Below are 17,148 nucleotides of genomic sequence, written 5' to 3'. Positions count from 1 at the left end.
CAATGGGGTTGTGTGGAGCTGCCAGAGGGGAACCAGAAAGTGTCGGCTGGTGGCCAGGAGAATCAGAGCACCAGGTCAGCAGGGCTGCTGTGGTTGCAAGGGGCACCTGGGGAACACCAGGGAAAGGTCAAGCCACGAGACTCTTCCTCTGTTCTTAGATGATGATGTGGTAGGCAGATGTGACCTTGTTTGGGCAGATGTGACCAAATAGTTCTTCCTTTCTAAGGGCTCTGGAAACAGCTCTTGTGAGCAAGCAGAGACTGGTAGGTGCCATGAGGTCTGGCTGCCCTTGTGAGGTTCAAGGTTCAATGCAAGTCACCTAAAGCAGGTTGCTCAGGACCATGTCCAGACTGCTTTTCAGCATCTCCAGGGATGGAGACTCACAAACCTCTCTGGTCCTAGTCACCCTTGAAATAAAAAGTGTTTCCTGGCATTCAGAGGGAACCCCCATGTTTCAGGCTGTGCTCATTGCCACTCATCCTGTCAGGGGGTACCACTGAAATGAGTCTCACTCCATCTTCTTTACAATCTACTTTACATACAGTTTTTCCTGAATAGTCAAGAAGCGTTAGATGTTCTTCAGCAGCTAGCTGCGAGTCATCCTACATAGCTAAATATAAGATACCTATAAGGATACTTCATCTGTTGACAGCTTCACAGAATGGCTGAGGTTAGAAGGGTCGTGTGGTCAAACCTTGTGAGACTGCTTCTCCTTCCCTGCCTGCCGCCTCTCGGATCAAGGAGCTCATCTTCAGCCCTGCTGCAGAAACTGTGCTTCTTGCAGAGGCACAGCAGTTTGCACAGCAGCCTCTGGCACGAAGTCAGGAGCTGACACAGACATCAGGCTGTCTGATGGCATATTTGAATGATGTACTATTTAAAAGCACATTCTGCTAAACACTTGCAGCAGTTAAAAGGGACCGGATGGCATGCAGCCTGGATCAATGATGTTCAGCTGCTCAGGTCAGTGCTTTCTTGGTGAAACCACTGCCTGATGGATGCTCATGAGCCAATGGATGACTCCACTCCAGTGGTATGGAGCCAGAGAAATGGCTAAAAGGTGTTGGCACAGCCCTGAAGTCAAAACAGGGGATGTAAGTGGGATGGGGTGATACAAACAGGGCCCAGGCTGTGGAAAAGGGTTTGCCTGGCCCCAGTTGTAGCACACATGGTGCTTATCAGCCCTGAAGTGATTTGGTGAGCCCCAAAATTCATGTGTACAGTGTGTGAAACAAGCAGATAAGACTTTTTTTTTTCCCATGAGGATTTAAATAATAAACTGTTACTGATGGTCTCTTCTGTCATCCCCATCTGCATCTCACAGCGTTGCCATTCACAGCAGGGGCTGCTAATTCCTTACCACCAGTGGTCTGGGCTGAGTGGTGCAGCCACCACCTTCCACCAGGCACTGGTCTGCTTGTGCCTGAGGGGCCATCAGTGCCCTGCATGCTCACAAAACGCTTGGGCGGTGTTCACCACCCCTGCCTGGCTTCCTCCTACACCTTCACCAGGCCCCCAGCAGAGGTCGAAGCTTCCCACAGCCCTAATGGAATGAAATTGCATTTAGATGAAATTAGAGGCTTGGATGGAGACCAGTCGCTGCAGGTGTGCAGTGAAGATATTATCAACTCAGAAATCTGCAATGTTGTCAGATAGTTCGCCTATTGCTGCAGGAAATCTGCACCAAAAGTTTAGGTTTTCCTTCCTTTCCAACAAAATGTTCAGCTTTTGTAGTAGCGAAGGGAAGGAAAAAAACCAATGCTAAAACATTCAAGTGTGAACTGAGCTGTGGAATGAAGAGTGGTTTACATGGAGGCTAGTTCATATCTGGGGGTATGAACACAGATGTATAGCACTTTTCTTTTGGGTCAGAGTTTCTGGGGATGGGAGCATGGCAGGGAGAAAGGTTTGGCCCCATGCTGCAGGTTCCTGTCAGTTACGTGGCTGCGGTTTCCTCCTGGCCCTTTTACTTCAAAGCTGCATTCACTCCAGTGACATTCATGCTGCCTAATACTCATCTATGAATAAGAAGAGCTGAGTTAAACGATATGATGACCATCCATTTATTTTATTTTGCCCACTGGTCAGTGTGGTACAGCAGGGGAATGATTCCTTCCTTCTTTGGTTCTCCCTGCCCAAGTTATTGGATGGCTGATAAGCTTTTGAACTAATGAATTATTTAAAGTTTTCTATCTTATGGCTTTCTGGCATTAGGAACCCAACCTCTAATCATGTATCCTGTTTTTTAATGTAACTACTTATTTTCAATTTTTATCTTTATAGGATTCATTGTTATTTCCTTGCTTTTGATTGCTCTTTCAATCATGTAGATAGGGTGCTGCTCAACAGAGTTTGTGTGTGCATGTGTTACATATGCTTGAGCAGTTGGAACTGGTAAACTGAGGACTGTTCACAAAATGTACTGAGGCACCCATAGATCAGCCTGACATCTAGATTATTTTCAGCTCATCCTGCCCCGCAATATTGATGGCCCTGTCAGTAAGAGCTGTGGCCACTCTGCCTGGTGCTTCCGCAGTCCCGTGGTCAGCGCTCCCATTCCTTTAGGACATCTGAAACAACAAAGTGTTGGCGGAAAAACTGTCACGTTGTCCTTACTTGATTCATCAACATGAGAACTGTTGGCTATGTCTGTAGGGGCAAACTCGGGACACCGATAGCCTTTGAGTAGTTTGTTATGAAACCCCGCTGACAGGATCAGTCAGCATCAGTCATGGGCAGGAGCCGAAGGGTGGCAGGGAGCAAGGGGCTGGCCTGGGGACACGGCTGTTCTTGGGTGTTGTGAGGATGGACAGTGAACACAGAGGTATTTGCTGGAAGCATTTGCTCATCGGAGGGGTCTGTGCTGCTGCATGTGGCATAGGCTGCTCCTGGGTTTGCCCCTGCGTTCTGGTTAACGGGGCACGCCCTGCTGAAGCTAGGGATAGAAGAATGGGGCTTGCTTAATTGTATTAATGATTTATAAATAAAACAATCCTAATTATTAAAGCCAGGAATGGAAGAGCAGGGGCTTGCTTAATCGCATTAAAATAGATGTTGCTGAGTGTCTTTGCTTACTGAACCCAAACGAGGAGTCTCGGGGCCCCTCACAGAGGACGTTTCCTGACAAAAATCGGGAACCTGCCTCAAAAACCAGCTGAGATGACCTTGTGGTTTGGGCGAGCGCTGAGGAGCGGCTGAGTCTGCACAGAGGCAGGGGGCAGCTGCTGGTGATGGAGAGGAGTTACCGGCCTTCAGCCCTACCACCACCAGCAGCAGGCACAGACAAGAGGAGTTCATGGAAATGACTGCTTGGAGCTGATTGCAGTACACAGCAGGGACAGGTTATGCACGTGTAGAGGTGTATTGGGAAATTCGTGCTCTTTATTGCAGATAACCAGGGCGAGTCGCCGTGTTAGGGTGCGCATGCCTTTGGGAGCCATCCCGCATGCACCCAACACCAAGATAAGCCGCATACCTACTTCATAACTTTATAAATTACAACTTTTATAACTTAGATAACTTATAACTTTATAACTTGTTTGCTTTGCGTTATAGTTCCTCCACAAACCACTGCCAGAACCGTCGGTGTGGCTGTTACCCCCCGGGCTGTGCTCCAAGCGTTGCTGCCCGTCCCCGAGCCCAGTGTGTGGGCTGCGGGGCCCCGGACCCCCCCCCCCCGTGACCCGAAACAGTACCCGGACCCCCCCCCAGGACCCCCTCAGGACCCCCTCAGGACCTGAGGCAGGACCCGGCCCCCCCAGGCCCTCCCCGGCGCTTCGCGTCCCGGCGAAGTTGGGCCCGGCCGCTGCGCCGTAGGGCGGTCTCCATAGCAACGAGCGGCGCGGCCTGCTGCAGCGATGTCGTTCCGCGACCTGCGCAGTGAGCGCGGCCCCGGGTCCCCCCGTGTCCCCCTGTGTCCCCTCAGTGTCCCCTCATGTCCCTTCGTGTCCCCGGGCTGGTTGCAAAGGGCTCCCGGGCCGGGCCGAGGGCCGCGCCGCGCTCCGTTAGGGCCCCGGCTCCTGACGGGGTTGGGGGGGGGAGCTCGGGGTCGGTGCTCGCGGCAGCCCCCCCGACGCTCGTTCTCGGCTGTTTTTAGTTTGTTTTTTGTTTTTTTTTTTTTCAGATTTCACCGAGATGATGCGGGCGCTGGGCTATCCCCGGCTCATCTCGCTGGAGAATTTCCACGCCCCGAACTTCATGCTGGTCGCCGAAGTGCTGCTGTGGCTGGTGAAGAGGTGGGTGGGGGGGCCTCGGGCCGGCGGAGAAACTTACCGTGAGCCGGCCGATCTCTGGCATCTCCTCTCCACATCACGCAGGACATGCAGTAATTAAGTTTGTGGCTTTGGAGTTTGATTACAGAACCTAACAATGTGTTTTGGTAACTGAAGTAGAGAATAGTGCCCGAGTCCTGTCAGGGATGGCACCCTGAAGGTGCTTTTGTCCCTCACACGCTCCGCAGGCTGTGTCCCAGCAGAGCTGCTCGGGATGCAGTCAGTTTTTATCCTCTCACAGCTCTTACTGGTTCAGTTTGGGCTTGTCTAGCATCCGTGCTGCGTTTTAAAACCATGTGCATAGAAACACAGTGTTCACCCACTGCTATCCGGTTATGGTTTCGCACCCACCTAACCCATTGACAGGCTTTGTTTATATGTTTATGAAACCTGACCTGCTAATACATACTCTTCTTTCCCTCACATACACGAAAAAATAAAACAACCTAAGCTACCCCCCATGTCAAATATTCCAATGGAAAATATAACAGCGATCTGTTTGCCTGATAGCTGTTTCTTTGGCCTGGATTTGTAATTAATATAATAGTGTTAAAATTAAATGGATGTTTCCTGAATGCTGTCACAATTGTAATAAAATGGGGGAATACTTAACAATGATTTGAAAGTCCTTGAAATGAGTTACCTGAGTATTCTTTAAGCTACTGCTGTTACACAGAGGGTCTAAATTACTTGTTGTTTCCACCTCATGTTTAAAAGTGTAAATCAGCGTCCCCCCCAGCAACACAACAGAGTTGTTGTGAAAGAAAATAAAAATATCATTTAAAAAATAGTATTTCTAAAAATAACAAAATATCATTTAAAAAAAATAGTGTTTCTCTACTTAAAAGCTTAAACTTCGATACTGTGGGATAACTGGGAGCTCTGTGCCTGTTAGGGAAGCGCTTCACTTTCAGGCCAAACAGCAACTGAACGCCAGCATCCTTCTCTGTTATGAGTCAGATTTACGCTTGACACTGACAAGCAGCTTTTCCTCTCAAGAAGCCTTTTGATTACACTTTAAAGCGGAGAGGCTACTTTGCACATGCCTTGCTCTTAATTGCAAATGTGACTTGAAAGGGAAGATGCTTTTTCTTTTTGCCTGTCTGAATGGTGAAAATCTCAAAGCCCGGGAATAACCCCAGGAATTTACTTTTTTTTCTTCCTTGGTTCCTGTAGGCTGGTGACTTCTGGAAGTTTCTGCACTTTGCAAGTGCTTTTTAAAAAGCAGTTCACAATCTTTCTGTCTGCTTTTTTGCATTTCATTTAATTCTGAAAGTAATCTGTGTGAAAGGATTGTTGTGAGCGTGTACTTTTCTCATGTATTTTGAGAGTGTGGAAACATCTATGGCAACATTTTAAAAGGTGACATGGCTCTTTTTGTTACTGCCCTTAGTAATCTAGCACACAACATTTTAATGTACCACCTGAAAGGCTGAGAAGATGAGCTCTGTCATATGCCAGGTGTTTTAAATTGTGAAGCCACATGTGATTGAGCTTAGTTTGATTTACAGAAGCAGCTTGTGATTTAAGTAGTAAGTTATTGCTGAGTATAAGTATTTCACAGATTTGGTCAAGTCAGCTAAATTTTGCTCCTTTGCAAAACCCTGAGTGAAAAGATGTGTTCTGGATCCCGAAGTAATAATTCCTGCTGGAGAAGCATCTCGACTTTCATAGCTTTTGCAGTTTGTACACAAATCCGTCAATGCATTCCAGGGCTTGGATCCCTGTATCTGCAGTAGGAGCTAAAGAGTTATTTTCAGTTTTGTACATGTGTTGTCTTTTTTCTTTTTGATTTTGCCTCATAAATGAGAGTTTCCTCAATCCTGCATATTTATTTCAGAATTGCTGCATGCTTCTTTCCACAGGTACGAGCCTCAGACTGACATTCCTCCTGATATTGAGACAGAACAGGACCGCGTTTTCTTCATTAAGGCTGTAGCTCAGTTTATGGTATGTCTGTTTATTTCACATTGAAATACATGTTCCTTGCTAGCTTTAATGGTTTCCCTTGTAATCCCTTATGATTTCTGTTTGGTGGGTGGCTGAGTATGTACTGTACTCTTGTGATGTATGTCAGATTGCAGGTCAGCTTTGTTTTCTCTCTGAAATAATGATTTAGGCTATAAAATTGGTTGGGGAATTCAGCTCAGGACCAAAAATGCAAATTAAAAAATAGTAAGAAAATGAAGAGAAAGGGAGGGAGGAGTTAATTTTAGAACTTACTACTAATAAAGCTTCAGCAATGATATAAGCACAACTACTTGATACTGTAAGTAGCTTCATTTGAGTCATAGTAATGAAGTCAAGTAGAAGTATTCTTCCTTGGTTCGTAGGGTCTTTGAGTCTAGAGTGTTCTTTTAGACTTGTATTTGTACGGATCCAAAACAAGTGGTGACCTTGTGGGTGATTTGGGATCCTCATGTAACAGCTGTTATAAACTTGAGCAGCCCAGGGTGTGTTGTTACTGAAATCACCTAGAGTTATGTCTGTGACTTCACCGAATTGGAATCTAAGCATCTAATGATAAAACAAAATTCACCTTTATCTCTTAATATTGGGGGGGGGGGGGGGAGTAAGAGTGAAAGATATAGCTGTGGATAGGACATTTGTGAAGCCCTTTAAATGGGTTCAGAAGAGATTCTGTCTTATTTACTACTAACTTTGGATGCCTAATTATTTCGTATGCTTGAGTAGTTATAACCTCTGACGTGCTCTATAGGATTGTACACTGGCATTCTGTCGTATGAGCCTTCTCGGTGATGGGGCTGAGGTTTATTTTTCTCAGAGCCAATCTTTTACCACCTTATTCTTAGCCACACTTGAATTAGGTTATCAACTTCTGCAGTCTCCTGTGAACACGCTCCTTCACATCAGCCTTGTTGCTTTGATGTGGCATGAGCCTTTGCTGTTATGACACACCTGTGCACAATTTTAATCAGGTGGAAAAAACTTAGTGGTTAAAACTTCCAGATGGGTTTGGAAACAGTGGAATTCCTTATGCTAGAGCCAAAGATTAATTTCTTATCAAACTTCTCTGAATTTTTAAAATGTATTAAAATGATATTCTAATCAGGATCACTTTTGTCTTCAGATTTGTGATGGTGTCCACCGTAAGTTTCCTTGATTCTTAATTTTATTTTGTTCAGAACATGATTCGCATCTGTACATACCAGAATGTACTTTTGAGTCCTGGAGCATCATAAGATGAAGTGAACAGATATATTTTGTTGGGAGGGATTTCTGCCCTCCAAACCAAGCATGTTTTGAAATGAGAAGATGGAGTCATTAATAACGTTGTTAATACATTTTCCTTTTACTACCTGATTTCACGGAAGATATCCCTAAAGATTTTAGAAGTATTTGATTCAGAAAATGAAATGAATTGAAATTTCTTTAATCATCCTATGCTTAGTTGATATTACAAAAATAATATGGGGATTATTGTAGTTCTTCAGCATTTTCAGAATGAGAAAAGCTTGTAGACGTTTCCTTAATAACTCAACGTCTGTGGAATCCACGGTTATCTTGTCTAGTAGCTGGGAGCTTTATGTGTCCGTAGCCAGAGGTGAGATGTGATAGAGACAGATTTATCTTAGGGAATATCAGGATGGATTAATCACCATGAAATATATCCAGAATATTCCTGTCCTTTACCAGACAAGGAGTATAAATGTGTTTTTATTCAAACAATGCATTGCCCTGTGTTAATGGGTTTAGATACTACCGAGACTGTGCTGTTGTACAGAAAGAATGCAAATTGCTTGGGCCAGATGGGTTAAAGACTATGGGTCTGTGACTGAATGGCTGGAGCACACAGCTGGGAGTTCTGGTGGTTCTTCCCTGTGCTATTTTTGCTTTTTCATCACACATTATTTGGCTAATTAACTGATTATAAGGACTGAAACCTGTGTCTGGCATAGGCACAAATGCTGCTCTTGGTACTGCCTGGGCTGTGTGCTTTACCGCTGTGTCGGGGTTCCAGAAAAGCCAAATGTCAGCAACAGGGATTGCTGCTGAAACCAACCAAGGATCTCAGGGCCTGAACTATGACTGTCTTCGGATGCTGTACTGGTAATGTGCAGAGAGCTCTTAGGAGCACAGGAGTGTGTTAGTAGTGAGCCATGGGGTAGAGGAAATAAGTTGTAGGGCTTGTTGCTTTGCACAGCAAGGCCCTGTGTTTGTGGTGTGTCCATAGCTCTGTGTCCTGGGACTGCCCTCACTGTTGGAATTAATGTTTGTTGTCAGATTCGGGACCTTGTGGTTTTGTGGGATTTGGAGGAGGGTAACGATCCGTATGACCTCATGTAATTAGGATATCCGTTTCATTTGTCCTGTCTCATAGGAATGTAAATTCTTCCTGCCTGCGGTTGTCTCTTATTGAATTACTGAATTGATTGATAGAAAGTTTTACTGTAACAGGAAAGATGCAGACTGTTTGGAGAAGCAAGGACAAAGGTACTGAGCCCACCACCCTGTGGTGTAAGTGGTAGGGCATAGCATCCCCTCCTACACAGCACAGAGGGAAGATGGCTGGCGCATTTCTACAGTCCCACTTTAATCCCCCAAGAAGGGGACTTGCAGCACAGTGGCAGTGACACGGTGCCGTGCTGCTCTGTGGGTCAGGCAGGAACCTTTCGCGTTCCCACTTCTCTGAATGTCTTTACTGAGGCTCTACCTTGGGTCCACAATTTGGCTCCATGATAATAATGAAGCAGGTTTTTAAAGTAGAGCAAACTTTCTGGCTGTTGATTCCATTCCTGCAGTAAATTTTTATTTCTTTTTTATTGCGTTGTAATAATTGGATTTTCAGGATAGATGGAAGTGATTCTTCATGATACTTTACAACTATTTAGAGTTGTTAGAAAATAGGTGACCGAATCTCAAGCTTTCCAAACATGAAGTTTGTTTGCTTGCTTGAATAGGCAGTGCAATTATGTCAATCTGAAAAATATATGTAGCTTTATGTGTGTTTTTCCTCTTTTTTTCTAAGTAGCCTTTGAGTGCAAAACATTTTTTTCCTTTTACTAGACATTGATTTTTCTCTCTTGAGGTTGAATGGAACTGAAATTGGAATTCCTGTCTCTAACCATGTCCTTCATGATGTGGTGTATTAGTCTTCTTTGTGTAGTGGATGTTTAACGGATTCCGCCAATTTAATGGCATACTTCTCTTAAAATTTAATACCCACTGTTTCTACAGTCTAGTTTTTTAGATTTCTTGTACCCAAAGAGATGGAAGAACACATCTGGCTTTCTGCTTTGTGTGTTGGTTCATTTGAGGTCACACTGGCCAAAATTTTCCAAAGCGGTTTCAGTGTTTTGTACTGTGAGTCTCATGATCAGGGTGTGCAACATCAGTAACCTGCTCTGGAAAGTTTCACTTCTCTTTTAGCTGTGTTCCTGCGTGCAGGAAGTGAGCGTAGAGGCACTGTGCTGCGTTGTGGCTTTGTGAAGAAAGAGGCAAGATGCAAGCACTGTTCAGAAATCTGGTTGTAAAGTCATGAAGCTTGACCGGAATCAGATGAAAAAAATGTTAATCAACAGCTCTTTGTTTTGTTTCCTTTGCTCCCTGAAAAGTTGGAGCTAGGTCCGTGGTTTGAGATGCAGTCCTTTCTCCCTTTTCACGCGAAACTTTCCTGCATTAAAGTATTTGGAGAAGCCCAGTGTAGAGCAGACAAAGCTAGTACCAACTATTTTGGTGTTCAAGTCATGTATCCCAAGACTGAAGGTATTGCATAGCTAGGCATCCATAAGAGGATCTGAAGTTAAAACTTAGCTTTTGTATTGGTAGAACTAGAGGGCAAACAGTTTTTATTTGCTTGTCTGTTTAGTCAGGCCATTAGCAAGAGTGCCTCAAAGTTTAACCTGGAGTTTAGCACTGGCTCCTTGTGGCTGTTCATGTGTAACGTAATCTTGTCAGGAATTTCAAGAAAACTGTGTCCTTTCTGCAGCAGATGCATAGTTTCTATGATGCTCACTTTTTTTTCTATTTTGAATTAAAAAATGATAACGTTATAGTTTTTGGTGTTTTTTTTCTTTACTGGTCTGTCTGTACTTTTCAGAGATGGAAGACAAGGGAATAAAGTCGGTAATATTGTAGCAGGGAATAATTTGAGAGAAACAGTAAAATATTCTGCAGGTACTGGTGGAAGAGAAGACAGTTAAATTAGGATAATTGATCTTATTCTTGTAACTCATTAAGGGTGAAATTTACCTCTCTGCAGCATCATCACAAGACCTGGGCAGCACTTACATTCCACTTAAACTTAATTTGAATTTAAGTGGTGCACAGGGTTTTTGCTGATCTTCACACAGGGAAGAATTAATGGATAGTTTGAGGTTTTTTTTTTTATTCTGGTAATTATCTGCAAATGTTCTGACGTGCAGAAAGTGCGCATATTTCAGAAAGATTTCTTTTATAAACATCAGCAATACGGTGAGGCAAATTTGTTTCCAAACAGGAAGATTTATTCTCATAAAGAAGATGGTGCCCCCCAAAAAGAGCTTTAGAGCGAAGTGTGAAAAGGTAAAGATTTTACTCTTTGTTATATGATAAATTCTTTCTTCCCAAAGGCTACCAAGGCTCACATAAAGCTGAACACGAAGAAGCTTTACCAGGCAGATGGCTATGCAGTAAAGGAACTGCTGAAAGTCACCTCTGTGCTTTACAGTGCTATGAACACCAAGGGAGTGGAGCGCACAGACGTGAGTGAGGAAGAGAGCAGCAAATTCAAGTTTGATCTTGGCTCAAAAGTAAGGAAAACTTGCAGTCTTGTTCTGTATTAATCTGGGGGGGAAAAAAATACACTTTCTGGCTGAAACTGAAGTGGAGAACATTCTCTACAGGAGGGTGATAATTCTTTATCTCAGACTTTCTGTGGCTGAAGTTACACACTATGACTTGTTTTTAAGTTGTGTGTTCTTAAGCAGAAGTAGAGGCAACAGAGGCACAAAACAGGTTATCTTTGTTTTGAATTGTTATTGAAATTGCAGAGCTGTTGGAGTAGGCCAGAATAAAGGCTGTTTTCTCTCTCTTAATCTCATTGCAACAAAGGAGCTTCCAAACCACTGACTGATAGTTGAGTTTTGAGCCAATTTGTGTTGAGTGAAAGGAGAATCTTCCCGTTGTCCTAACGGACATCAAAGTTGTTCAAGCCCTTAAAGTAAATGCCTTCTCTAGATATTTCTTAAAAAAAATAAATAAATAAATAAAAAAAAAATAAGGCAACCAACAAAACTGTGTTAAATAAGCTGAGGAGTTCTTGTTCTTGTTGCTGCTTTTTCGTTACTTTTAGCACATCTTTATATTCTGATATTCTTAGTCTTTGATTCTGTTATAGCTGTGCTGTCACATCTGCTAAGAAAGTACCTAGAAGAAATCATGAAAACACGCTTCTAGACAATCAGCATTTGCTATCTGTGCACTGTGCTAGCCACGTACCTTCTACTATATGCACTTTTTACTTTTGCATGTAGAAAAAGGTATTTCCCTTTGCCCTGGGCAGCACATGAACCAACAACCGGCAGAGTCAGTTTTGGGGAGTGTTTTTTGTTGGCCTGAGGTGTCTGAGGTTTTACTGATGTGTAAACAGAGGCTAATCTAGACCACTTTAAAGCCAAGAGACAGGCTCACTGTGATCCCAGTGGGGAACTTCAGTGCTACAGGAGAGATTCAGCCTCTGTGCTGGCCTCCCGTACATTTTTAACATAAAACGGGAAAAATCTGTGGATCTTCTGTGTGATATTGTGGATTCTCTTTTGCCAATGAATGCTGTTGCTCTGTTTCCAGATTGCTGACTTGAAGGCAGCTAGACAGCTTGCTTCTGAAATCACCTCCAAAGGAGCAAGTCTGTATGACTTACTTGGCAAAGAAGTTGAGCTAAGGGTAAGTAAACCCTGGAGAGTGTATAAGAACTTTCCTTTGCTGGGTGCTGCAAAGGAAAAAAGGTGGAAGACGTATGTAGCTGTTTTTAACAGCTGCATCTAAAATGAATATCCTATTATTTGTAGGATTGGGTCAGAAAGTTTGCATTTTCTTCCTGCTCATATTAACATCTGGATTGCGATCAAACTGAGAGAACAGTTTGGCACTTTCTCTTCAGAAGAAAACTGGAATGGTCTCTGAAGAACTATTTGGGAATATTGACTTCATGTGTATGTTTTAGCAGCGGTGATGAATGTGTTCTGAAAGATAAATGATTAATGCCTTTAGTTATCCAAGTGCAAGGCTCATTATTTCTGTTACAGTAATTGAAAGCCCCACAAGCCTGCAGGGTACATATTCTTTAGCTTGTGATTTTACAACTAAGCTATTGCATGAAGTCATGCAAGTGTCATCAAACACTTTGCCAATAAGTCTTTCAATATTTTATTTAATGCTTCTGTCTGTAATGCTGTAGATCATTTGTTTGCTGATAACAGGCATTTAAGGAAGGGAAGCCTGGAATATTCTAGTATTGTTTTTGGAAATCTTCAGATTTGTACTATCTGAGCTGTGGGAAGTGCATCCTGTAAGAGCAGTAGGCAACTAATGCTTCCAGGTCCTTGTTTGATGAAGTGCAAGTGTTTCAAAGGATGGATGATGTACAGGGAAGGTTACCTGCGGAGTGTTTTCTTTTCTGTTAGATACATTAGCATAGTGTACAGCTGTGTGAAAGATGTTAGTATCTTAGAAGGGAGAGAGAAGTGATAACCGGTTTAATTCAATGTACACAAGCCTTACAAAACAGTTAATCAGTCACTCCTCATGTTCTACTTTTTGCTTAATTTGCTGGCTTTGAAATAATTTTCACGTGAATACTGCCTAATGTGCTAATGTTTGATTTAGAGCATTAAAGTGTTTTTTTCTCTGTGTACAGCATCTCTTAGAGCTCAGCTGAAAAGTCAAGTGTAGGTCAGTGTAAGTCAGCGTTTTTAAAAAGTTCTTAAGCATTGCTTTGAAATTGGTCATTGTTTAATCACTTTAAATCAAGGCTTTTTGGAGTCCAACTGACTTTAGAACTGGGCCTTAAAATAGGGACTTACACAAGTGCAGAGTGCTGAAAGCGTGAAATGAAAAATCAAGAGATGGGTAAGTGCTTCATCGCAGCCACTTCTCATTGCACCCATTAAGAGACCTTCAAATGTAGTCTGTTTAAAGGTGCAATTTGTAAAAGGATGGGATTTATTATATACTGTAGAGAGCATATATTTCTTGTGGTGTAATGACCAAGTGCACAAGCTGGGTCTAACTAATCTTGCAGAGGTAACCAGTTTGGATTTTGCAAAAAGGTTTGACAGACAGAATTTATCTTTAAGAAATCCTGTACTAGGAAAGATGACCTTTGCTTCTGTCTCATTAGCTACAAGTTTGTATCTTTAAAGCACAACATGACACTGTGCCAGTGCAGTGAGTACCTCGAGAGCAACAAAGAAACTTTCTTGCTCTGTTCCTTTTCCTTTGATACTGGTTCCAGCCTTCTGAGTGATTTGTTAAAACTGGAGGAAAAAAAATAAATTGGCTTGTGTGTTAAATGCCAAGTTTGGTATGTAATTGTGTGATGAGTTTGAGATTTAAGCATTTAGCAAAGCAAATAATGTTTAGGTTAAAAAGCTATGAGGTTGCAATAAGCAGTTTTCTGGTGGAGTTTGTCAAGTTTGTCTGTTTTAATTATAAGCAGAGTTATTTTTTTACTTCATGGCTTTGTTTTCTTTTACAAAGACTGCTAGCATGGTGATGGTGAGTACTTGGCTTGTTGTTTGTTTATTTTAAATGGGGACTCTGAGCACTTGCAACATCTTAGAAAGAGGAAGGGACAAAAGGCAGTTGTAGCCATGGCCTCTTTGGAACTGATCCATGCCTGGAATATGTCTAGGGCTGTGTATGGGAGCACAATGGATATGGTCTTCCCTGAGGACTGTGTCTTCATGTCCTGTTCTGTTGAATAAATATTGTAAAATGGGTATGGGAAAAGCACTTTCACAGTGGTTGGTTTTTAATTGGGACTTCTTTTTTATGGAAAATGTATTTAATCATATAAAGAACCTATAAGTTGGTAGGAAGGGATGAAGAACTTGCTTTCAATTAGTAATAGAAAGTTTATGACTTGACACCTGTTGCTGCCATTTTTTACAAAATTGCAGTTTAGATTCTGTAAAAATTATTTCCAGTCCTTGCACCAGAAAATGTAATCTAAAAATTAGCTGAACTGAATGTGGTGTTCTGAGTAGTTTACAGGTCACTTATACCGGGAAATGACCGAAGTGCTGGGCAGTTTTATGGCTTTTGGCACTGTCATGCCTCTTGTTTGGAGAGACGGCGGAGGCCAGCACAGTGCCTTTGGGAGAGCTTAGAAAACATAGGGTGAAGTGAGACTAAATAGAATTCCCCTGGCTCTTGTCGTTTCTGTCTTTCCAAGAGTTACAAAGCAAAACTTTTACCCTCAAACTGGTACTGGGGTCACTTCAGTTTACCTCTTTGTAAAGTAGATATAATAACTTGCTCTTCCTCTGTGAAGCTTAACTAATGATATGGGGAGTGTTGTCTTGGGCTTTTCTGATGGAATCTGCAATACAATTGTGAATAATTACAGCCGGGATTCGATTCAGGAGTGATAACCTTCCTTTTGGCAGGTACCGAGATCTTTGTGACAGAACCTGAGACCCTCGCCCTGTACTTTAGGAAGCAGGTGGAAAAGGGGAATCCAGAAATAACGTGTAGGTGGGAGCTAAATCTTACTGCTCCCTGAAGCTGGAATTCAGCCGAATGTGCAGCTGGGTCACTGGCTCACTGCTCCATTGTGCTGTTTGGTGGTGCTGTGGGGTGTGCACATCAATGCAGTCCATCCCAGAGAAAGGCAGCAGCGTCTGCCTCAGCCACCTGTCCTGCTGGGATGCAGGATACTGCCCAGCTTCACTGCGTGTGATGCAGCTGTGTCACGAGACCTTTTAAAGCTGTTGGGACACTACAGATTTTGCACTTTAATTTCTGAGACTTCATGACTTTGGTCCTGTTTCCCCCATGAGCCTCTGTAAATAAATGGCCTTGCTTCCTTTCTAGTTGGTGGTAACCTACACGTTTCAGCAGTGGAGCCCAGGGTGTGATTTGTCACCCCTAAAGTTCAGGTGTATGTTGGAGCAGCAGAACTGCACTGCATGCATGCATGTTTCCGATGAGTATAAAGGGAACTCGGTGTGGATGGCACAAACGAGACACCTGCAGCTCAGTGAGGTGGCTTTCCCCTTTCCCCGGCTGGAGCACCCCTTGGTCAAAGATCTTGGCTGGGTGCACCAGGTGATCCTGCAATCACAGATCTGAACACCTGAGTACGTGTGGTGTAAGACATTTGATGTGCTGCCCAGCAATGCTGAGCTTGAGAGCTTTCCTGTGCCTCAAATTCCTGGCAGGAGCAGCTCCAGCCTTGCTGCAGGCTATCCCAGCTGGGGGAGCAGAATCCGCAGGGCTGCAGGGTTTTACTACCCAAAATTTATGGCAGGGAGGGACGATGTCTCTGGGGGAAAAAGAGGGATGTATGGTTACCTGTAGATGATTTCATCGTCCTAATTTTTCCTCCCAAATATTTTAAAATAATTGGGCTACATGAGCTCACTTGAGTATGAAATGAACTCATCAAGTGAGAGGTGGAGAGCCAAATGCTGCTGTTTTCTACCATTGCCATGAAGTCTGATAGTGCCTATGGAAGTCAGTGGAGTTGCAGTTAATTCCAAACAGCCAGTGTTGAGGGCAGTAAGGAATCTCCCATCATCATTTCACACCATCTCCCTGGATTCTTCACAGACTCGGTGAGGGGTGAGATCCTGTGCCTGCCCTTCCCACCCCCTTCCAGGTGGGCAGGAGAAGTGCTGGGAATTCTGCCTTCATGGGGAGAGCCAGAGCTTTGTCTGTACATATCAAATTAGCTGCCATTAATCTAAGGTTACTTTTAGTATTTTTTTTTTAATGTGTTGATTATTGATTTCCATTGCTTATTTTCTTTTGACATTGCTTGGCTAAGTAACGCACATGATAAATTGTGCTGGAGGAGAGACTGCGCTACTGAAGGGCAGTAGGAGAGCCGTATGGTTTATTTGTTAATTACGTTTTATGTCCTGAAACCTGTTGCATATATTAAAATGCATCGACAGTTGTGATATTGTTTTAATGAATTTGAGAACACGGTTTTACTTTTTCTGAGCTCCCTCCTCCTTCCCTTCCAACTCATCCATCTCCAAATGCCTAATTGGAGGATCTTGCTGCCTAGGCTTAGTTAAGCTGAGGATCTTGTTTCTATCCTAAGCAAAGACTGCTTCATTTTCCTGTAACTGTAGAAGAAATGCCAGCATTTGTCATCAGTGGGTTGAATAGATCTGTTTTCATTGTCGAAGCACCTTTTGGGGAAAGATCACTGGGAAAAGTGAAGTAAAACTCACTTTTATTTCCTGTAGAAACATTGACTATAATGTGTCACAACCTTCGCTTTCTTTATTGGAGCTCTTTTTGCACATAATTTGTATAGAAGCTATGTAGAAAATCCTTATGCATAAGATAAACCTTATTGATCCAAGTAATGGGCCACTTTTGTAAATTACTTTCTGAATGAAAACAAATTTCAGCTAGAGAAAGGAAGGCTTTATTAAGGAAAAGTTTATATCAGATGTGTCGTAGGTACGTATTGATGTAAATGCATCTGTATCAATTTGAAAGAGTATTTGTGTTCATGGAAATGTGGTGCTGTGCCTTTGTCATGCCTTTATAAATCCATGATTTCCTCATTGAATTTCTGATTTGTAAACTGCTTTTAGAATTAATCTATAACGTTCAAACAACAAAAGACCCCACAACCAATAAACATCACTCAAACCTTTAATTAAAGAATACTGGAGGAAGCAAAACCTACAGG

The 17,148-nt window shown here is 42.9% G+C and overlaps 1 protein-coding gene across 2 annotated transcripts in view; it reads left to right on the top strand.

Moving 5' to 3' along the window:
• The first annotated feature begins 3,815 nt into the window (after positions 1-3,815).
• Positions 3,816-17,148, top strand: part of CLUAP1 (clusterin associated protein 1) — a 71,576-nt gene continuing 58,243 nt past the window's right edge. For both annotated transcript variants that reach the window (XM_032197967.1, XM_032197966.1), the window contains exons 1-5: positions 3,816-3,879; positions 4,124-4,235; positions 6,137-6,221; positions 10,844-11,023; positions 12,060-12,155. In XM_032197967.1, the coding sequence (XP_032053858.1) occupies positions 3,858-3,879; positions 4,124-4,235; positions 6,137-6,221; positions 10,844-11,023; positions 12,060-12,155 (495 nt within the window). In that variant the 5' untranslated portion in view covers positions 3,816-3,857. The remainder of the gene's footprint in view (positions 3,880-4,123; positions 4,236-6,136; positions 6,222-10,843; positions 11,024-12,059; positions 12,156-17,148) is intronic.

The sequence above is a fragment of the Aythya fuligula genome, chromosome 15 (genome assembly GCF_009819795.1).
Source record: "Aythya fuligula isolate bAytFul2 chromosome 15, bAytFul2.pri, whole genome shotgun sequence".
Taxonomy (NCBI): domain Eukaryota; kingdom Metazoa; phylum Chordata; class Aves; order Anseriformes; family Anatidae; genus Aythya; species Aythya fuligula.
This window is presented reverse-complemented; position numbering and strand designations above follow the sequence as displayed.